Here is a 24,098-nt window from a genome sequence, read left to right as displayed (position 1 = left end):
CCGGGGTTCTGAAGGTTCTAGTTACAACTCTGCATTCTGGGATGGAGAAGGGGACATTCGTACCTTCTCTAGTCACAGAATGTGTTGCAGTCTGTGTGTGTCTGTGTGTGTGTGTGTGTGTCTCAGTGTGTGTGTCTATGTGTGTCTGTCTGTGTTTGTGTGTCTCTGTGTCTGTTTGTGTGTCTATGTGTGTCTGTCTGTCTGTGTGTGTGTGTGTCTCTGTGTTTGTGTGTGTCTGTCTCTGTGTGTGTCTCTGCGTGTGTGTGTCTGTCTGCCTGCCTGTGTGTGTGTGTATATCTGTCTGTGTGTGTGTGTGTCTCTGTGTCTGTCTGCGTGTGTGTGTGTGTCTGTGTCTGTCTGCGCGCGTGTGTGTGTGTGTGTGTGTGTGTGTGTGTGTGTGTATGTGTGTAGATCAACATATGCCCGGAGATGGGCTTTAATATAAAAAGAGAAAAAAACTTTTTTAATAGATGAAATCCAAATTGGATTTTTTTTTTTTTCAACACGCATTATAATGGGGCAAATCAAATTTCTTTTTGTCCACAGAGCCAACAAATAATTTAAAAAATGCAAAATCTGTCATGAAACGATCACTGTATGTATAAAGCTCTGCAGTCATCTGTAAAACCCACATATTCAATCTTTCATATCGGGAGTATTGTGTTTGAATTACTATTTTAATTGTGCTAATTTGTCATTCCCTGTTACAAGGTGACAAGGGCACGTATTCGTCACACCAGAGACTGCAGCCTGACACTGAGTTTGCAAGCAGAGCAGCTTTTATACAATATTCATAGGGAAAAATAATTCAGGGCAGATAATTGACTGGGATCTCTATGCCAATGGTAATTGAATTCTGAAAGCATGGATATTAATCTTTAACAATGCAGAATAAATGAAGTGCAGTCAATCTATAGAAGGAGAAGCAGAAGAAGGAGGTGATTAATTCTGTCCATTAAAAAGTGGCTCAACTCTCACAAGATAAAACTTATTTCTGTAAAAAGAGAAATGCGCAGAGGTTCAATTTAAAACTACATAGGGCAATAGGAAGGACAGCGAGGACACACAACCAAGTTCCCCAGCAATCAGCTCTGCTATCCACCTCATTAAATCTTGCTTCTTGCATTTAAATAAAAACAGAGGTCCAAATGTATTATATGTGGATATCAGAACCTACTATATGTAGCAATGACTAGGACAGCCCTTCTCAACCAGAGTTCCTAGAACCCTAAGGTACCTCCTGAGATTGCTACAGATACCTTGAGCTGCAGCTGATTGACTTCCCATCTGATGGTGCCTGCATAGTTCTAGGTCTAACGCCAATTGGCATAGCCAGCAGCATGACACCAATTATCTCTATAGTTGCTGGTAGGGGAGGCATTCTTCTAATTAACCACCAATGTAAGGAGCATTCTTCCAACTGACCACCAATGTAAGAAGCATTCTTCCAACTGACCACCAATGTAAGGAGCATTCTTCCAACTGACCACCAATGTAAGGAGCATTCTTCCAACTGACCACCAATGTAAGGAACATTCTTACCGCTGACCACTTATTTAAGGAGCATTTTTCCAATTGACCTCCAATGTAAGGAGCATTCTTCTCGCTGACCACCAATGTAAGGAGCATTTTATTGACCTCCAATGTAAGGAGCATTCTTCCCGCTGACCACCAATGTAAGGAGCATTTTATTGACCTCCAATGTAAGGAGCATTCTTCACACTGACTACCAATGTAAGGAGCATTTTTCCAATTGACCATCAATGTAAGGAGCCTTCTTCCTAAAGACCTCGTCTGAATTAATTTAAGCAGGGGTTTCCCAAGACCTATGAAATATTTCAAAGGTTCTTCTGAGGTAAAAAGGTTGAGGAAGGCTTAAATAGAAAATGAGACGAAATGTAAGGAACATTCCTCCCACTGACTACCAATGTAAGAAGCATTCTTCCAACTGACCACCAATGTAAGGAGCGTTTTTCCAACTGACCACCAATGTAAGAAGCATTCTTCCAATCGACCACCAATGTAAGGAGCATTCTTCCAATTGACCACCAATGTAAGGAGCATTCTTCCAACTGACCACAAATGTAAGGAGCGTTTTTACAACTGACCACCAATGTAAGAAGCATTCTTCCAATCGACCACCAATGTAAGGAGCGTTTTAACAACTGACCACCAATGTAAGAAGCATTCTTCCAATTGACCACCAATGTAAGGAGCATTCTTCCAACTGACCACAAATGTAAGGAGCAATCTTCCGGCTGACCACCAATATAAGGAGCATTCTTCCCAATGACCATAAATGTAAGGAGCATTCTTCCCAATGACCATAAATGTAAGGAGCATTACTCCTACAGACCTCCACTATAAGGAACATTCCTCCAACTGTCCAACAATTTAAGGAGCATTCTTTCAAATGACCATCAACGTAACAAGCATTATTCCCAAAGACCTCAGATGAATTCATTTTAGCAGGGGTTCCCTAAGACCTAAAAATTATTTCAAAGGTTCTAAAAAGGTAAAAAGGTTGAAAAAGACTGGAATAGAAAATGAGATCAAAGCTACTGTACATGAAGGTCATCCTATCCTCGTGTTCTGTGGAGGAGTTGGCTGTGGAAGCTCTAATCAGAGCTATTCTGGAGTTTCTGTTTTTTACTTTTCCGCCCATGAGTAGTCACAGATGGAAGGTACAACTTGGGGTTGTACTGGAGCTGCAGACACATTCTTTCCTGTCCATGGGACACCCGGGACAGCCAGGGTACCCAATAAAGCTCAAAATTCAGTTGCTCACCACGACAACTCAAGCAGGCTACAACACCTTCCTTCTCACTAAAACTGGCTAAATTCCAGCACTCCAATTCCTTGTTGTTAGAAGGTGCTCACCCTACTGAATGAATCCCAACCTCGTTTCAGAAGACTAGTTGTCATGGTGCTACAAGGCATAAGGTCACAACCCTTCTCCATGGAAGGGCAAATCCTGGCACCTGAATGATCCTGAGAATCTAGCAGCAAGTGCATTATGTGCCACTTCCCAACCTGACAGAAAACACAATGAAATATGAAACTACTCAGCACCTATGAACCTTATGCAAGGTGACCTTTCAAATGGGACAGTCTATAATTACTCAGCTTAGTTCCATTTTGGGGGGACTGAGGTCACTTGCTGGCTAAATCCCCCATTGTCACCAGCATTAGTGTCCCCATTGGAAGGTTTCTCCATCTATTCCTGTTCTGGTGATTTTCTTTCACTTTCTCTCTCATGGATTATGGTAAACAGGACAAATAGAGAGGGTGAATTTCCCTTACGGGAGCACAGACAGCAATGAAAACCTGAGAGGTGTTCTAATCCATCTACACTCTATCTTTACTGCTACAGTGTGGGCCGGCTGCGTAGAATCACGTATATACGTGAACCTGCTTTTCCAGATAGGCGGGGGCATGCCCGCCCATCTGGCTGCACACTCATTGGCTCCCTTACATCCAATCACCAGTAAAAACCGTCACATCCCTAAGTAAAAGCACCTCACAGTAAACACATAAACACTGGCTAGGCACATAGTTAACCTTTTGATTGCCCCAGATGTTAACCCCTTCCTGCCCAGTGTCATTAGTACAGTGATAGTGCATTTTTTAGCCTAGCATAGCTTAGCATTAGCTTTGTATTAGTGTCACTAATGTCAGTGGCAGTTAGTCAGTTCCCACCCAGTGTTGGGTAGTGCCAGTTTGCCCATTGCACATCACAGTCCCACTATAAGTCTCTGATCTCCACCAATAATAGCAATAAATGTAAACAAATTCCAGTATATATGCCGTTTATTGGCGATAACATTTACACAAACCAATTATTACTGTAGACAATTTTCGGGATTTTTTTTTTTTTTTATCAAAGTCAAATGACAAAGTCTCACTCATATTCCGGCAAGGACTTGCAGATCAGACATGAAAAACTTTGATATACAATGGTGAGCATGTTTATAGTTGTCTTTCCTCACAAACGAATATTGTTGTTCTATGATATGATATTTATATATTATTGATATATGTTTGCTTATGATGTATTCTCTTTAAAGCGGAGTTCCACCCAAAAGTGGAACTTCCGCTTTAGGTATTCTAACCCCCTGACATGCCACATTTGGCATGTCATTTTTTTGGGGGGAGAGCGGGTACCTAGTTTTGACAGTTACCGCTCCCACTTCCACTCGGAGCGCCGCGGAGCGCCGGAGTTCTCCTCTCCCCCTCCCTCCCTGCAATCTTCTGGGACATGTCAGAGGTCCCAGAAGATTGCCGGCCAATCAAGACGCGCAGCGCGACTCGCGCATGCACAGTGGGTACCCGGCTGTGAAGCCGCAAACTGTCACAGCCGGGTGCCCACAGCAGTGATGCCCGCGCCGCCGAGACCAGAGGGAGAGGATCGAGGCTTCGGGCGGCCGCATCGCTGGACCGTTGGACAGGTGAGTGAAATGGCTGGAACTCCGCTTTAAGTCTGTAGAAACAATATAGCCAAATCAATGGTTCCTGATGAAGCAATCGAAGAATAATCTGTTTTGCGAAACGCGTTGAACTGGCATATCATATTTCTCCACAGATCAAAAATCTAGTTTGTATTGATGCTAATCGATTGTTTTTATCTTTTTCTATATGGGATAATTTTTTAACTTTGTATCATGAATAAAATTCTGTTTTTTATATACATCTTTGTGTTCATTAATTTATGACAACTCCAAATCCTTTAAAGTTCCGGTAATTTGGAGTAAACTATAGAAAGGTCTAACCAGGACCTCCTGTGCTTTCTCCATCTTTTTATGTTTTTTTTAATTCATTTATGGATGCGATTGTGGTTAGTTGTCTCTAGAACTAATATATAATTATCTATTCATTTTACCAAAGACATGTATCAATATACGTTTTGGCCTAAATTTATGAATACATTTTATTTTTTAAAGGGATATGTTTTATAGTAAAAACTAAAAAATATTGGGTTTTTTCCAAAATGTTCGATATTTTTTCTTTTATAGCGCAAAAATAAAAACTCAGTGGTGATCAATCACCACCAAAAGAAAGCTCTATTTGGGGGAAAAAAATATATAAATTTTGTTTGTGTACAGCATTGCATGGCTTCACAATTGACACTTAAATTAGCGCAGCGCCGTATAGCAAAAAATGGGCTGCATGGGGGTAAATCTTCCAGAGCTGATTTGGTTAGGAACCAATTAGGGAATTATAGAAGGTTGGAGGGGATGGGCCAGTCTAGGACTTTACAGAGCAGAACAAGATCAGCATCTTAGCCCGTCCTGGGTTTTATGGGGCTATTTGTGAATATAATATATAGTTGAAAACTGTATTATATTATAAAAAAATAAGCACTTGTTTGTGATAGTGTTTTAGCAAAACAAATGTCATGCGCTTAGGGTTTGACCTACTTTCATTTGTAAAGTGCTGCAGCAAATCATAGCGCTGTATAAATCCTCAGTAATGAAAACATTCCTAAAACACTTTTTTCAAGATATGACACAAGTACTTGATCAAAGATCTGAATATAAACATTCAGGTTATTTTTGGATGAACAAATAAACATGAGACACCCTAAATTTAAATTTATAAAGAGTTCACTTTAGCCTCTTAGATGTACATTCCAGATGATTTGCAGAAATTACTGCCCATCAAAAAAAAAAAGCTATTTGTTTTATTTGTAGATTGTTAAAGGGATTTTTATCTGCGCTATAACTATTTATTAGAATAGGGGTCCCTAAACTTTCCAAACAATGGATCAGTTTTTGCTGTCCTTTAGACTTTAGGGGGCCGGACTGCAGGAGTAGAAAATGTACCCGGCTTGGTGGTCAGTGGGAGTAAATAAATTACAAAGTGCCCTTGGTCAGTAGGAGTAGGTAGGATAGTTGGTGTCAGTGGGAAGAATCAAACTCAATTGTTTATATCTGTGGGAGGAATAGTGCCCCATCGTTGGTATCAGTGGGAGGAATAGTTGCCCCATCATTGGTGTCAGTGGGAGGAATAGTGCCCCATCTTTGGTGTCAGTGGGAGGAATAGTGCCCCATCATTAGGGTCAATGGTAGAAATAGTGCCCCACCATTGGTGTCAGTGGAAGCAATAGTGTCCCTTCATTGGTGTCAATGGGAGGAATAGTGCCCCATCATTGGTATCAGTAGAAGGAAAAGTGCCCCATTATTGGTGTTAATAGGAGGAATGGTGCCTCATCATTGGTGTCAGTGGGAGGAATAGTGACCCTTCATTGGTCTCAATGGGAGGAATAGTGCCCCATCATTGGTCTCAAAAGGAGGAATAGTGCCCCATCGGTATCAGTGGAAGAAATATTGTCCTATCAGTGGAAGGAATAGTGCCCTATCACTGGTGTCAGTGGATGGAATAGTGCCCCATCATTGGTGTCAGTGGGAAGAATAGTGATCCATCATTGGTCTCAATAGGAGGAATAGTGCCCCATCGGTATCAGTGGAAGGAATAGTGCCCTATCATTGGTGTCAGTGGAAGCAATAGTGCCCCTTCATTGGTGTCAATGGGAGGAATAGTGCCCCATCATTGGTATCAGTGAAAGGAAAAGTGCCCCATCATTGGTGTTAATAGGAGGAATGGTGCCCCATCATTGGTGTCAGTGGGAGCAATAGTGCCCCATCATTGGTGTCAGTGACAGGAATAGTGCCCCAATGTTGGTATCAGTCAGAGGAATAGTATCCAATTGTTGGTACACCAGGGAAGAAAAAAATCTCATCATTGGATAAGTGGGAGGAATAATGCCCCATTATTGGTATCGGTGGAGGGAAAAGAACCCTGTTGTTGGTATGAGTGGGAGGAATAGTGCCCCATCATTGGTATCAATTAGAGTAAAAATGCCCCATTATTGGTATTTGTGGGAGGAATAGTACCCCATCATTGGTATCAATGGGAAGTATAATACCCTATCATTAGCATCAGTGGAAGGAATAATGCCTCATCATTGATATTAGTGGGAGGAACATTGGTATTAGTAGGAAGAATAGTGCCCCATCGTTGGCATCGGTGAGAGGAATAATGCCCCATCATTGCTTTTTGCTAATAGTGGGAGGAGTAATGGCCCATTGTTGGTATGAGTGGGAGGAATAGTACCTCATTGTTGGTGTCAGTGGAAGCAATGGCCTCACTATGTTGGTGTCAGTGTGAGGAATAGTGCCTCATTGTTGGTGTCAGTGGAAGCAATGGTACCACTATGTTGATTTCAGTGTGAGGAATAGTGCCCCATTGTTGGTGTCCGCGGAAGCAATGGTACCACTATGTTGGTGTCAGTGTGAGGAATAGTGCCCCATCATTGGTGGCAGTGTGAGGAATAGTGCCTCATATCAGTAGGAAGAATAGTATCCCAAGGGCAGGCAAATGAAAGCAGTTTGGAATCCACTGTATTAATATAACAAAAATAAGCACCTAAATGGCTGCTACATAGTTCCTGTTTGAGACACTTTGATGATCAACTGTAAAGGAAGAGGCTGCACTTCAACGATGTCCCAAAAATCTGACAAGTTTATTGATAAATGGCACATTCTGCATCCTCCCACCCTAGCTCCGCTCCTCTAAAGCATTTCCCCCACCGGGGCATAATCTTCTCTCCAATGGGTGAATCGGGTTAGAGGAGTAGACCTAGAGAGGAAGGATCCGGTGCATACTATCTTCCAATGAACTTGTCAGTTTTTTGATCGATCTCTTATGATAGAAATAATAGTCAGCTACACAATCAGTATAAAACACACACAGGGAAGTGGAATTTCATCAATAACTGGAAGATAATATTGTAAGTTATCCCCTGTATCTCAGTTTCCACCAGGCAACTTCACAATTCAATTATATTAAATATGATCGAATATGTGACCAAATCACCTCGGGGCTGCCGACTGATGCAATTGTTTGATAATTTTTCACCTTGGCGGACCGATTCGGTTTAATCTAATCAGACCCAAAGCAAGTCTAAATATGTTGGATGAGAAGGTAGAAGCTATTTGATTGTTTTTTGATTCCGGTAGAAGCTATTTGATCATTTTTTTGATTCCAACGTTTTATTTTGACAATGTGTATGGCCACCATGGGATGTCTAGGGTGACCCAGGGAAGGCAAAATATGAGCAGATTTAACTTCAGCATTAAATAGTATCTTCACTTTCGTGGACCAAAAAAATAGCATAGTACAAAAAACAAAAAAATATAGCGTATACAATTGGGACACAAGTCCTATTGGAATTTAATGTTAATAAAAATTACCTTTCCTTTTTAATCCACAGTGCTGTAATTTTCTGTAAAATGCAATATGGCTGCCTGGAGGTGTTCTATACACTGTGTACAGAACACCTCCTGAAAATGTCTTTTCCTGCTTGTGTGATTAGCTCACTGATTTTCCCAGAAGTCTGCACTATGATACAAATCAGATTTCTGGCATCCCCTGCAACATAAATGTCATTTTTGGTGTGATACTTCCAAAGAAAAAAAAAATCACATTTAAATGGATGCAGACCATGCCACTTTCCTCATTAAAGCCCTGCAGGTGCAGCAACTGATTGAAAAAAAAAAAAAAAAAAAAACACTCCCATACAAATTTACTTTGCACATGGACACAGACAAACACACAGCTATTCATTAAGAATAAAAAAGGTAGGAATCTGCAACAAAGTTTGTTAAATCCTTGCACTGTACAAGGATCACACAGAGGGGAATGTTTTTTTCTGCACAAAAGTTACTTAAGAATGTTGCTTCTGAGAGAGCCTGACAGAGCCAGAGCCTCTGGGGGTAATACAAAGCTTCTCACCTTATTTTATGTTCACTCAGATGTCTCCTGTAGCCATGGCATTAAAGAACAAACACAGTGATGCAGTATTGTGCTGCTTTCATGACCTGCAGGAACACCCAGGACTGGGGGTTGGTAGAGATTAGGTGTTCAGGAGGCACAATTATTAGAAATGGGGCACCACCTGCATTTTCCTAATCGCTAAATGTCATAAAGGACCCCTTGGATCCATAACAAATGGTAAAACAAACACATGACTGTGGTAATCCACACCTGTGAGATGGCTGCCGGTGAGTTCACCTTGCTGTCCCCATCCGACTTTGGATCTTGGTCTCCTGGTGGGAATAGGAAGGCCGGGCTGGGACTGGAGTGACGCTGTCTTCTCATGAATGGAAACACACTGCAACAATAACAATAGTGTAAAAGATATGACACATGTAAAGCACCCGTGCATAACTCAAATACCATCTGAGAAAGGTGTCATCATCATCAGTCCACAGGACTTTTAGTAGACCCATTGATAAACACAGATTACCAGGATGAAAGATTGGTTGCTGGAAGCTGTATTACTAGTGAAGAACTAGAACTTCTATCATGTTTCTAATGCTGTCTATGTTTCCACTTGGGAGCTTTTCCACAATGTCTTGTCCTGGTGACACCCTTTGTGTCAGGGTATGACATGGAGTCATTGGGACAGGAAGTGAGAACAACTCTTCCAATGGGGACAAAGGTGGCAAAAAAAACCTGACAAAGGTTATCACCCTTCCGCACTCCAGGGGCTGGAGTGTAAGAGGAGGAAGCAGCACAAGAAGCCAATTGGTACATATGCTAACAAGAAGAATGCTGCTAGGAGAAGAAAGCCAAGGGATGAGCCTGATGCTGTGCTGCTTCTCCTTTCACTGTCCAGTCACAGGTTGGGGGTTCGTCCGGGATGACCTGTGCTCAGAGGAAGTAGTTTGAATGATGCTAGCCACTTTGTGGCAAAAAAATACTGCAGGGGGTGGGGGGGAATCTCTGTATTTAGGCTGAATATTGCAGAAACAGTTTGTTTTGTTTAACTTTTAATGATCTAACTATCTTGTTTTTATTGGCTGGCATTAGTTCTGCTTTAAAAGCTAGACTATATGTTCCCACTATACAAATGAAGAAAAAAGCCAATGTCACCTGGGTGAATCCCATAGAAGAGTTTTCCGCTTAACTCTATGGAATTGCTACCTTGCTGGCGTGGATCCCTACAGAATCTCCCTCACTGGCATGGGAGAAATGTCCCATTCTCTTAGCTAGCAAGGGAGCGACCCCACAGAACCAGGATAAGTGGCAAGTTAACGATCTTCCCCCAAGTGTCGTCAGCCTTACAATGATAATAATTAAAAACAGTTTTCAAACCCTTTTTTCGTTTCTGGTGGGATAAAAGCTTGACCGAGCAGATTCTTGTACATTTCAGATTTCAAATATCTGGGAAATGAATCCTGAAAAGAAAAATAATTTAATTAATAAATTATAAAAAAAATAAAAATAAAATAAAGACACGTTGTATCATTATCTCACTTGTATTTTCCTATAGTTGACATTGTTCTGGCTCATTGAAGTAAAGCGACTTTTTAAATGTAACACTTAACCAAATTAAATTTGTTTCACTTTCACATTTCTTTTTTTCGTATGTGACTACAATTTATGCACACCCTTGGAATATCTCCCTATAGAGACTTTTCTGTGTACCAGATAAGGATATGCTGACTATTCAGCCCAATTTAGCCTTACAGTATACCTAAAAAATACCTTACCTAAAACTGTTAAAAAAATTAAAAAGCAACAATTTTACAGCAAATAACAGTGGCTACAGATTGAAATTGAAAGGTAATTTTTAATAACATTAAATTACAATATAGCTTGTATAGCAGTTGTATATGCGATATCATTTTTTTTATTTGCGGTATTTGTTTTCAGGAAAGCAAAGATATGCTTTAAATAAATGTAAAAAGAAAAAAGTACTGTATAACTAAATAAAAGCAATTTGTTATTTTTAGTTTTGGATAGAGTGGAGAGAGTCATTAGAACACCAGCCAGGTTTTTTTTGCTGTCTGTGCCCTTGTATAGAGATTCATCCTCTTTCCTGGTAAATGTTATCAACGATAATAAAAGAGAAAGAAAATCCCTAATTTTTTTTTTTTTCACCAAAACAGGAATAGAGGTGAAGTCTTCTCAAAGGGATGCTAATTCTGGCAACTCTGGTGACTACCAGGGATTTCCCTCACTTCCTGTTGTGGCTATGTGATGTGACATGAAGGGAAATCTCCCTAATGGGACACCTTCCCTTACACTATCCAAAAAAAAAAATGTTTCCTTTGGTTCTGCTTTACCCAGGCTTTCTAGTGAACTGCAACCAGATTGCCCTAAGAGCTATATGTTCAAACCATGAAGAAGGGGAAGCTTTTCCCTGAAACGTGCTGGCTATCTTGATGTTCTTAAACAATACATATTTTAAAGAAATCAAGCAAGATGAACAGTTGTACTAGGCACTCCTAACCAACACCAAATAATAATTCATATGATTAATGATTCATCTACCATGGCCAATGAGGCAGCAGCCCAGAACCAGAACCAGATCCCCATACTTAGTATTTTAATGGCAGGTTAATCTCCTTTAAATAGAGTTACCTCTTCAATCATAAAAATCAGTTTTAATTCTCCTTGGTCCACTGCTACTACATATTTACCATAATTGGACTCAGAAAGACTCCAGAGACAAGAGAATAAATTATTTTCAACCACTCAGAGCAGAGTGATAGATGTGTGCTAAAAAGGGTGAACAATACTGTACAATTGCTGTGCAGTACTTTTAACCCAGGAAGTACAGCATGCATATTTAATGAGCAAATGTGGCTTCTCCCATGCTCACATAAAAATACAAATTATACATAGAAATTAAATAAGCAAGTCCAACTTTAGTCAAATCAGCTTTGTTAGCTTGAAATGGACTGAGAAGGATTAAAACAATCTGTTTTGTCTTTATTGCTTTCTTTGACCCATTAAGGCAGGGGTCCTCAAACTATGGCCCTCCAGCTGTTGCGGAACTACACATTCCATGAGGCATTGTAAAACTCTGACATTCACAGACATGACTAGGCATGATGGGAATTGTAGTTCCTGAACAACTGGAGGGCCATAGTTTGAAGACCCCTGCATTAAGGAGACCTTTTTTAATTTCCTGTGGAGTCACCAGGACAGAAAGTAAAGAGTATTTTTCCAATAGGAACACAAGACAATACAAGCACTCTTCCTAATTAGAGTGGGGACATGTTAGCAATCCAGTTCAGTTTTTATGCTTTTTGCGGGGATTCTCCCTACTTCCTGGGTGGTCATTGAATAAGAAGTGCAATGAAATCTCCCCACTGGGGACACAGACAGAAACACAAACCCAAGCGAAGTTCAAAGCCTTACCCACTGTATGTTGGTGAGTTGGGGTTGGAGCTAGCTCTTGTTTCATCTTCACATTCTTACTGACCCTGGGCTCACCAGGAAGAAGACTTACAATCATCGGGGGACAGGGGACCTCTGTGCCTGGTGAACTCTGCACAGCTCCATCACCCAATAAAAGTCCTCTGTTTGGTAAGTTTGCATTGGGCCTTTAAAGTGGGAGACAAGGCCAGCAATGGGTGCCCAGTGAGAATTTCGAGCCTTTAAAGAGCCTTCAAGAGCTAAGCCAATAAAGAGAAAACAGTCTACATTGCCAATAACAACCAGATTCCCACTGTCATTTACTACTGCAGGTTTAAAGGACATCCTTCTATAGAAAAACCCAGCAGCCCTACCCTCCCTAGAACCCTAACCTAATCCGACCCAGACACTTGCCATTCAGATGCTTACTTACCTCTCTGCCTAACAGCAGTGACCTCCTCTGTTTATGGGTGGGTGCAACGTGGTGCAGCGGCAGAAAAACACTCAAGAGTCCAAGTGCGGAGAAACAGAAATATATTGTAACTGAAGTTCGGCATAACAGAACAGACCCGGTGGGAAGGCAGCCCAACCAGGAGCACTCACAGCATAAAACAGTGAGTAGTGTAGTAGAAGTAGGCATCAGTACAGCATCTGTCTCAAGGGATGGAATGCGGCCTGGCTGGTCTGTACCGAAGTGGGGAGGCTTTCAAAAAGGATGGCATGTCCCTGCACTTTTCCTACTCCTCAGGAACCTCTCTTTGACGCTGAGCACTTTACCTGCTAGACAGGTGACCTGTCCCTTTTCTAGCCAAACGCGAAATGCACACGAAGCCCAGGAGTCAGGGTCTGAAATAGAATCTTGTCAACAAACAACAAAGGAAAATTCCCAGCCCACTTACCAACCAGCCTGAAACAAACTGAACTGTCCTAACAGTTGTATGAGTTAGGACTACAGTACATTAGCGTGCCCAGAAGTGGCCCTACAGCTGAAGCGTATATTTGCAAATATGTGCAAACTAAACCCCTGGTTTTAACATGCTCCTTGCTGCAAAGACCAATTATTGGTTGGGGGTTGCCATTTGTTTGTACTGTTTCTGAAATAGACTGTGCCTGATCTAAGATAGCCAAGTAGAGTCACCAGCATTCATTCGGATAGCTGCCCCCTGTGACCCAGGAAACCATAGAGGAACCAAGTTCCTCTTGACTTCCTCTCCCTCTGCAATGCCACTGCAGTTGAATGTGGCCTGCAGTGGAGAAAGCAGATTGCACCTGCCTACACGCTGTTTACCCTTCTCAAAATACAGTGGCGGACAGACACAATATACCATTTTTTGGCCCACTTATTGAACTAATAGCCAAGTAAAAACATTGTCCTAAACAGGGGCTACTATCTTGATATCGTTTTTGACTGAGCTGTAGTTATCTCAGACTGATTTTTTAATTTTTCCATTTGGTTTTTCCCTAAGCCTCAGTTGGCTTGTGACTCTATATATATATATATATATATATATATATATATATATATATATATATATATATATATATATATATATATATATATAATTTGGGGCAGGCCATGTGTTGTCTCTCTTGCCTCAGGCTGTGGTCTGAGGCCAGAGGAGGTGCTGCTGGATGGAGCTCAGCTGTTAGGCCCAAAAGCCAGGTTCTGGGCCTAACGTGTGCTGAAGTATTCCTGAAGCTGTCCTGCCTAATCTGGTGAAAACTGGGCCAAGGAGGAGACCCAGGGGAAGCCCTTTGTTGCAGAGAGCCAGAAAGAAGTCTGGTCTCTCAGAAGTTCCTGGTGACTCACTTGGAGGATGCATTGACATTTGGGAACATGCTTACAGTGTTGCCGGGTCAGCTTTAAGCTTCTGACACTGTGAAGCTGGACATTGCTCTGGATCTGGAAATTCTGTACATGATCTGCTGCGGTATCTGGGACTTCTAACCCTCACCTCCTTAAGTTCTGCAACAAAAAAAGACAAAAGTGACTGGTGCTCAATATCCTTTTCTGGTCCCTCCATTTTATCAATAGACTAGTCCGCCCCTGCTTCTGGAGGTTCTATCCTGCCTTTGAGGTGTCAGAGAAGTACTACATATTCAACTGTTACTAGATCCACATGACCCCTAAATGGGCCCCTATGTCCCAAAAGGCCCTCATGTAGCTGTACAATTGGCCAACCCTACAAAAAGTATTCTGACCCTGCCTGTACAGGGGAAGACAATGATAAGCATGGGAGACCTAGTGAGAATTTGGGACCCTTTAATCAGGAGCTAGGCCCCTGCAGAAAAAATAGCCTACATTGGCCATAACAAGTATTTATTCAGTGTATATCAATGTGCAGTTAGATAGAATTAACCTGTATCCAGTCCATGTGACCCATCTGACCCACACCTAAGATACAAGGGCCAAGGAACATGTCCACCCATTCCCATGGACTTTAATCCAGCCATGCCCTACACTACAATTTCTGAGAGTACATACCCATTAAAATGTGTGGGGACTCACTGCCAAGTCGTAGGTAACAGCAGAAAAGATTTCAGGTCAGGGGTGGGTAAACGCCAGAGAAGACCACCGCAGCCAGACTAGAGACTAACTAATCTCTGGGTAGGGCTTGTCTGGGCTAAATTAGGTTAGGAGATTAGTAAGAATGGCCTGGTTAAATTTTGCATTGTGTCCTTTAATTCTAAATTAAGCATATGACAACATGAACATTTTTCCTTGCTATCTCCCCCACTGCTTTAACCCACTGGGAAAAAAAAAATTCTGTTTGTATCTTGATCTTTCATTCGACAAGCAATCAAAAATATTTCTCCTTAAAAAAAAGTAATCAAGTCAACGTCAACGCAGGAAATAATGAAAGCTTTGCAAAAACACACAATCAGTGCATGATGAGGCCGATTACAATAATTATAAGTGTATACAAAATTCAGGAACAGGTGCGCTGCCTGTCTACATCGAGCACTTCATTTTCATCAGTGATTTTCAGGCTCCGACAAACAAGAGGAAAATAGACTGCACAAAAGCTAATCAGAAAATACACTTTCTGTAGATACTTGAGCGGCCTTTGCTATATGTGACCAATCAACAGATTTAGGATGGAGAGCTCCTGCTAAGAGGGGAGCCTATAACCCCTCCAAGCCGCTTACTGCCCCTTAGTGGCACAATAAAATGTGCATCAAAGGGATTGCCAGTACATTCCTTTAATTACTGAGATATGTAAACTACACAGATTCTAATTAAGCACAGCTGAGCCACCACCTTCATTTAATTAACTATGGTACAGGTATGACGAATGTGAGAGGGTAATTAATGCAACACTTATCTTTGCCATTGTTTACAGAAATATGAATAATGCAGCTTTTATCTCTGCTTAATCTGTGAATAAAACTCTGCTCCAGCCTCTCTCTAGAGACCATGTTATTTCCCTGTTGGTAAAGCCCTATCTTCAATCACATCAAGGACATCTCTTCCCATGCTGTGATAGCTAACTGCCACTGCTCTCTGCAAATGGCTGGGGGTGTTTGGGGTGGAGATAGGAGCTGCTGACTTTTGACAAAAAGTCTACATTTGCATATGTAGGCAGGTGGCCTACTGTATGTTTAGTTAGCACTTGGCTGCCCGGGTCAAGGAGAAGGGGTTCATGGCACAGGAAAAGAAGTTTCAGTGGAAAGCTCACAGGCACCACATCCCATTAGTTAGAAATAGGACACAGGAGAAATTGCTTACACCAGGAGTTGGGATTTTTAAGGTGCCCTTTTATAATTCACGAGAGGAAGGTTGGACCCCAGAAAAAGCCAGCGAACACACTCAGGGAAGGTGGCAAAAACATGAACCCCTTTCCCTAGGACACAGGAAAAATTGCTCTGGCATTTTTAAGGTGCCAATAACTCAATATTTGCAAGAAAACATTAAAATTCATAAATTTTAATTTAATTGGTTAAAAAGTATGGATATGAAAAAAGAATATATATATACACATATAAACATCAATACATGTTAAAATTGCTCCATCAAAAAAATTTGGGAGAATGATAAACATAATCAACAGTTTATGGTATTTCTGGGGTGACAATCCTGACATGTTTCGCCAATAAATTCGGCTTCTTCAGGGAATATTTGTTATCACACCTACATTGATAAATAGATCAAAATATAGTCATCATTGTATATACAAGATATGTAGTCATTCAGTTTAAATGATCTTAAACATACAAATTGAGGTATGTGAACATTCCAAATTTCTGAGCATTAGGTGTGCATTATTACATGACATCAATCATTACATCATATTAAATGGTAACTCCACTTTTGTGGGGAAAAAATAGCAAATAAAGAAAAAATAATATAGCGTTATTCAATTACAATATGACTTGTTTCGCAATTGTAGTTATTAAAAATGACCTTTTCTTTTCAATCTGCAGCCACTGTAATTTTCTGAAAATGCAATGCTATATGGCTACCTGGAGCTGTTCTGTACACAGAATGTATACTGACCACACCCCAGAAACATAAATCCCTGCTTGTGTGATTGGCTCACCAATTTTCCCAGAAGTCTGCACTAAGATACAAGTCAGATTTCTGGCATCCTCTGCAACATAAATGTCATTTTTGGTGAGATACTCCCAATAGTAACACGTCTAAAGAGATGCAGGCCCAGCAGCTTTCCTCGTTAGAGCCTTGTAGCGGCCACAGCTGACAGATAATTATGAAACCACTCCCATTAGACCCACTCAACACAGAGGCACAGAGGAACAAACAATGATTTCTTCAGAATAACAAAAGGTAGGAATCTGCAACAAAGTTTATTAAAATCCTTGTAATGTACAGAGATCACCCCGAGGGGAATGTTTTTTTCTCAACAAAAGTGAAATTCCGCTTTAATGCATACCTAATGCTCAACAATGGAATGTTCATATACCTCAATTTGTATGTTTAAGATAATTTAAACTGACTACATATCTTGTATATATACGACAGTGACTATATTTTGATTTATTTATCTATGTAGGTGTGATAACAAGTATCCCCTGAAGAAGCCAAATTTATTGGCGAAACATGTCGGGATTGTCACCCCAGAAATACCATCAACTGTCGATCAATGTGTATATATATATATATATATATATATATATCCTTTTTTCATATCCATACTTTTTAACCAAATAAATAAATGTTTTGAATTTAAAATGTTTTCTTGCAAATATTGAGTTATTGGTATCTTAAAAATCCAAGAACAATTTTTCCTGTGTCCTAAGGGGAAGGGGCCTATGTCTTTGCCACCTTCCCTGAGTGGCTTTTTCTGGGGTCCAACCTTCCTCTTGTGAATTACAAAAGGGAAGAGGTCCGGATCCTCGGAGTTGGGGAATTAAGAAAGACAGAAAGGACGGGACACATATAGAGGCTTGTCATCGGGACATGACAAGGACATGGACAAAAACGCTGAGTCATCGGGACATCACAAGGACATGGACTTCTCCGTGCAAGTCTCGCCATTTATGGATTCTCCCCATAGAAACTTCACCTGTGCAGGTAACCTGGGGCAGCCACAGTTATGTGTAGTTAGAACGAGGATGTTATTACATTTTGTACATGTTTTGCTGAACCTTCATTAAAGTTGTTTCAGTAGCTTTGAGCCTGGACTGAAATTATTCAAGGGGGTGCATGTTGGATTCTGGCATATCCCCAAAGAACATGGCTCTATAACAGCACTATGGAGTATATGTAACACCACTACAGAAGGTTACCTCACAAGGCAAGGAAGAGGAGATAGTTGCCATGGAAGAACATCTATAGCAGGCAGTTGTTTGGCGTGGAACCTGGTTAGGTGACAGTTCCTCCAGTAGCAAGGGGGGTCGGTGCACTGACTCCCTCCCTAGCTGTTCGTCTCCTCTGGTCTCTGGGAGCAGACTAATGATATGGAGATCAAAAGCCTTATTACTAGGAATGGAAAGGAAAGAGTTCAAAAACAGGCACTGGGCACGCTATGTGCTCAGCGAAACTCCATTCTGTTACTGGGAGTGAGGTAATGGAGGTACTATAGACCAGTAACATCAATGAGAATGCAGCCTATCCATTCACTAGAGAGCAGCCACCCTACTAAGAGTTAAGTAGTAGTTAAATTAAGATTTAATTCTCATTATGTGTCTTTTCACAAAGCCCGTTGCCTTGCTAGAATAAATGAATGCTGGAAATGTTGCGATATGAAGTAGCAGTGCCAGTGTCTGGTGAGAACCCACCTTTTTCATCAACATGTAGATATGCATTTGGGCATCATCAAACACATACCGATGTGGGTTCTTTATACCTTCTAGTGTCTTTTCCATTGTCTTGCTGTCAATGTTTACCCAGCGCAACGCTCCAGGAGCCAGAAACTGCCTGTAAGGGAAAGAGCAATGAAAAAACTTCAGAGAACACCTACAGTAACATTCTGCAATTTAAAGATTTGCAATGGTTACATGTATTTTTGTATACAACTTGGCAGGGCTTTTTTTTCTCAGAGAATAGGTGCAGGTACTCCCCTCTTCTGAGTCACCCCTTGTCTCCACCCCCTACCCTCCTCCGAGCGCTGTCCTTTGCTTCTATCCTCTACCAACTTCCCAGTACCCCCTTTTAGAGAATACAGAAAAAAGTATTATGTTGTGGTTCTAGGTAATTTGTATAGAATTTGTTAATGATAACTAGAAAAGCAGTAAATAAGATCCCCTGGAATTGGCAACAATAGATCCCCCCAACAATAGTTCCCCTCCCAGCAACAATAAATCGTCCCCTGCAACAATAGAAAAAACAGTAAAATAGATCCCCTGCAATCAGCAACAATAGACCCCCAACAACAATAGCCCCCCAGCAACAATAAATCCTCCCCTGCAACAATCCCCCCCAATAAATCCTCCCCTGCAACAATAGATCCCCCCCCCACTACAATAGCCCCCAGCAACAATAGTTCCCCCAAGCAACAATAAATCCTCCACTGCAACAATAGCCCCCCCCCCCCACAACAAAATGCCCACCAGCAACAATAGATCCCCCAGCAGCCAGCCTCAAAAGGCCATTCAGCTCACCCCAGTGACCCCAGCACCCCTTTGCCATTGCATACATTCAGACTGGAGGTGCCGGAACTGCGTTCCCCCGCGTTCCCACTGAAAAAAAGCCCTGCAACTTGGAATGTTTATTGATAGTACCTTCTGCTGTCCCTAGTACAGCATCACAGACTGTGGGAGGGAGGGGCAGCACTAGGGGCCAATCAGGGTCTGCTGCATCCACATGTGCTAACAGGAGGACAGAGCAGAGTGAATTGATTGTATTGTGAAATAGTGAAAATAAAAAGGTGAATCAGCGCTTTAAATATAAAACTACCAATAGCTGCTAGCAAAAAAAGTGTAAGATATACATACACTAAATAATCATAAATACAAATGTTGCAGCGCTCAAAAAGACCATAAGGTGCAAAAGCATTAAAGTGCACAGAATATATATATATAATATCCCAATGGCAGGATATAAAATATGCTTAAACAGCTGAAAAGTTCAAAGAAAAAGTTCAATCAGGTGCTAATTTAAAGTTTCCCTGTGCAGTAATATGCCGTTATGGTCACACGTGCAGATATATCCTCCACCGTATAGGTAGATTTCAAACTCGGCAGAGCCCAATTATAGGAGTGTTTTGTGTTCCCCTAATTTTCAAATCAGTAGGCTAAGGGCGGGGGAGGTGACACCTCTGTGCTCCTAACTCTAAGACAGAAGGTGCCCTATCCTGTAGTATTTAGCCTGTGGTGGGTGGAGCCTGTTGGGTCCCTCCCACAGTCTTGCTCTCTCTGTACAGCACAGAGGTGATGTCACCGATATACTGCGGCAGGCAGCCACTCCTGGGCAAAGCGACGTAGGTATACGCCGCTCGCTCTCAGGAGGCTAGGGAGCGAGCGCGTGCCGCCGCCGGCGCCCTCCCGCCCCCGCTCATCAGAGGGGAAACTGATGCGTGTGTCAGGCGAGTCCGATTGCCACCTGACACCCGCGATTGTTTCATGCTGAAAGAGAAGGACTGTCAGCTGTTGTAAACACAGCTAACCGTTCTTCACCCTGCAATGATCACAGAGCCCATGTGATCCTTCTATATAGGATCACAGGTCTCTATGGTCATTTCAGAAGCCCCGCCCCCACCACAGTTAGAATCACTCCCCTAGGCTCAAATTTAACCCCTTAACCACCCATAACCCCTTCCCTGCCAGTGTCATTATTACAGTAACAGTGCATATTTTTAGCACCGATTACTGTAATAATGTCACTGGTCCCCCCAAAAGTGTCAAAAATGTCAGTCAGGGGTCCGATCTGTCCGCCGCAATGTCGCAGTCCCGCAAAAAAATGCAGATTGCCGGCATTACTAGTAAAAAAAAAAAAACCAATAAAAATGACATCAATCTTTCCCGTAGTTAGTAGACGGGATAACTTTTGCGCAAACCAATCAAAATACGCTTATTGCAATTTTTTTTACCAAAAATATGTAGCAGAAAACATATTGGCCTATAATGTTAAAAAATTTAGATTTTTTAATTATTTTTTTTTTTGAGAATGTCATATAGCAGAATGTGAAAAATATTATTTATTTTTTTCAGAATTGTCGCTCTTTTTTTGTTTATAGCGTAAAATATAAAAATTGCACAGGTGATTAAATACCACCAAAAGAAAGCTCCATTTGTGGGGAAAAAAGGACATTAATTTCTTTCGGTACAGAGTCGCACAACCGCGCAATTGTCAGTTAAAGTAACGCAGTGCCGAATCACAAAATATGGCCTAGACATTAAGGGGGCAAATCCTTCCGGTCTTAAAGTGGTTAAAGTCACACAAGGTGGATTTATATCCTTTAAGGCTTTTGAGGAATTATATTTAAATGAAAGCTTTTGTTCGTGGAGTTCAGCCTTAAAGTGTCATTAAACCCGCATCATTAAACACTATCAATTAATGCTGTATTACATTCTGTTCATACTCAGTCACTATGGGATTCGTTTTCTGTATTCGGCAAAAAACCTGGTTGATCCTGCTGTTCTCTATCTCCCCCTTCTGTCCATGTCCCCACTACAGTTGGAGATTTTGCAGAGCAGTGTTGGCATCCCTGCCCATGCTCAGTTTTCAGTGAGTTTCTATGCTGAGCATTTCCTCCCTATCACATCGGAGCAGCCTGTGTGACTACAGGGTCACATATGTGTGTGTATACACATATGTGGGTGTGTATACACAGTGGTAATTGACAGCCCACTCCCTCCCTCTCTCCTCCTCCATGCCCACTAACCAGCTAAACACAGCGGGGATGGGATTTTACATCATGATGGGTGTGACACAGCCTGCGTCTGGCAGAAATTCACCCAAACCATGTTATTGCCAAAATGAATAAAGATTTGATTTCAAATATATATTTGTATGACAATTTAAAACAATTTATTCATATTACTTATTTATTTGTATTCTGTATTCCAAAGGCTGTTTTTTTTTTTTTTTAATTTTGAACATGTGACTACCAACTGAGGCTCCTCCTGCTTATGCTTCCCTGCAGACAGGCTGGGTCACATGAGAGCTGAATATCAATTAGGAAAGAAGGTACTTAGATTTTTTTTTTTTTTAATTAAAAAATAACAGTGCCATCATTCACATACAGAAATAGAAGGGAGAATGTAAATTAAACAGTGTGTGTTTAGTATCACTTTAGGTGTCAAAGATACTTCTGGACCTTTAGGGTCTTGTTGAGTTCCACATGGAAAACCTCCACTGCTGAGCTGCTAGTCTTAACCACTTGCCGACTGCCGCACGACTATTTACGTCGGCAGTCAGCCCCTCACAGGCAAAGCGAAGTAGGAATACGTCGCTAGCCTGTAAGAGTTTTGGGAGCGAGCCCGCACCACCGGATGCGCGCACCCGCTCCCGCGCGGTCACAGACCCCCCCGCCGGGCATTCGCGATCATCCGTGACAGCTATGTAGGACCATTGATCACTGTTCTTACACATCAAGCCACAGCCAATCACAGCTAGAAACAAGTCCCTATGGACACACTTAAACCCTCCCTCTCAAAAAAAGTTAACCCCTTCACTGCCAGTGTCATTTTTACAGTAACAGTGTATATGTATAGCACTGATTACTGTAGTAATGTCACTGGTAACCCCAAAAGTGTCAAAAATGTCAGTCAAGGGTCCGATCTGTCCGCTCCAATGTCGCAGTCCCGCAAAAAAAATCGCAGATCGCTGCCATTACTCGTTAAAAAACAACAAAAATGACAAAAATCTTTCCCTTTGTTAGTAAACGCAATAACTTTTGCGCAAACCAATCAAAATACGCTTTTTGTGATTTTTTTTAACAAACATATGGTAAAAAAAAAATTGCCCTAAAATGTTAAAAAATTTTGATTTTTACTTTTTTTTTGGGGGAATTTCATATAAAAAAATTTGAAAAATATTGTTATTTTTGCAAAATTTATGCTCTTTTTTTGTTTATAGCGCATGATAAAAAAATCGCACAGGTGATCAAATACCACCAAAAGAAAGCTGTGTTTGTGGGAAAAAAAGGACACCAAATTCGTTTAGGTACAGCGTGGCGCGGCCACGCAATTGTCCGTTAAAGTCACGCAGTGCCGAATTGCAAAATAGGCCCTGGTCAGGAAGGGGGTAAAATCTTCCGGGGCTTAAGTGGTTAATACCCATTGTCTTTGTACTAGTACTTATTGTAATTTGAAACAATTTATACAAAACAGCAGCCATTTGGGCAACACTGTGAGGAATTACTCTCAATGGCCATGGCTCATAATTTTCAGAAATTCACCTGGGGGTGGACTAAGGGTTATTCTGTTCCAATGGACAGATAGTTGACTGGCTGAGTGAGAATTCCAAGTACCAGGTGATGCGTGTTGTGCAATAGCACTGGACCAATTAAAGTGGGATACTGCTACTTTTGGGTTTGACGCAAAACGAGTCCTCCTTCAAAGGGCTGACAATTGACAAACAGTGACTGTGCCATGTAGAAGGGGACCTTGTTGCGTTCATGGAATGCTACTTCTCTGATAGTCTCAAAAGAGGACTTACGGAAGATATTAGGAGTTTGGGTGAGTTTTGAGGAGCATTCAGTACACAAGTTCATGAGAATTCAAGAATTTTACTTCAACCTTTTTTTTTACAAAGGGTATCAAAAAAGGCCAGTGTGTTTTGGGGGAAATGCCTCCCCTCTTCATCAGGGCTGAAGTCTTGGATATGACTGGGCTTATATGGTGAGATGCCATTAGGATACCTGTAATTAGATTTGATCTGTGCTGTCAGATCTATTATCCTGCAAATTATACCAAATCTTGCAAGATTACAGCCCAATCGTATTCGTGGCATCAACCCTGATAAAGGGGGAGGCATTTACTCCCAAATGCATTGTCCTCTCTTGATACCCTTCGTCAAATAAAGACGTTGGACTAAAACACTTTAATAGTCATGAACTTTTGTACTGGGTGCTCCTCAACACTCACCCCAAAGTACCAGATCCATTTCATCTAACATTTGCAGGTAATGTAAAACTGCAGCTATACAAAGAGAATCAAACTCAAACAACTTACTCATATACAGACTGCACAGTGGATGCCACTTTTGACTGCTCTCCGTACCTTAATTCTTCACAGGCCTCCCAAAATAGGAGGTTCTCAGCTGGAAAAGTGGGAAACACACATAAGATTATGATTATATGTTTGAGAAGCAAAATAAATGTACATTTCTCCATAAATAGTCAGGCACCCCTATCATGGGGTGCAACATGACTGTATCTTTTGCTGTAGTCGTGTTCTCAGCATTGAGTCTTGTTGGCTGCAGAGTTTCCTCTACTTAGGGTTTCCTATACAGAAACCGACATTAGCCACTATTATAGTATGAT

General features: G+C 41.3%; 1 protein-coding gene across 2 annotated transcripts in view; it reads right to left on the bottom strand.

Moving 5' to 3' along the window:
- RGS11 (regulator of G protein signaling 11) overlaps positions 1–24,098 on the bottom strand; it is a 259,340-nt gene that overhangs the window by 28,367 nt on the left and 206,875 nt on the right. For both annotated transcript variants that reach the window (XM_082260013.1, XM_082260014.1), the window contains exons 14-17: positions 23,788–23,875; positions 18,451–18,589; positions 10,159–10,241; positions 9,046–9,172 (exon numbers count right to left, since the gene is read on the bottom strand). In XM_082260013.1, coding sequence (XP_082116139.1) covers positions 9,046–9,172; positions 10,159–10,241; positions 18,451–18,589; positions 23,788–23,875 — 437 coding nt within the window. The remainder of the gene's footprint in view (positions 1–9,045; positions 9,173–10,158; positions 10,242–18,450; positions 18,590–23,787; positions 23,876–24,098) is intronic.

This window comes from Pelophylax lessonae (assembly GCF_965119305.1).
Source record: "Pelophylax lessonae genome assembly, chromosome: 6".
Lineage (NCBI taxonomy): Eukaryota > Metazoa > Chordata > Amphibia > Anura > Ranidae > Pelophylax > Pelophylax lessonae.
Note: the sequence above shows the minus strand (reverse complement) of the source record. Positions and strands in the feature narration are given on the sequence as shown.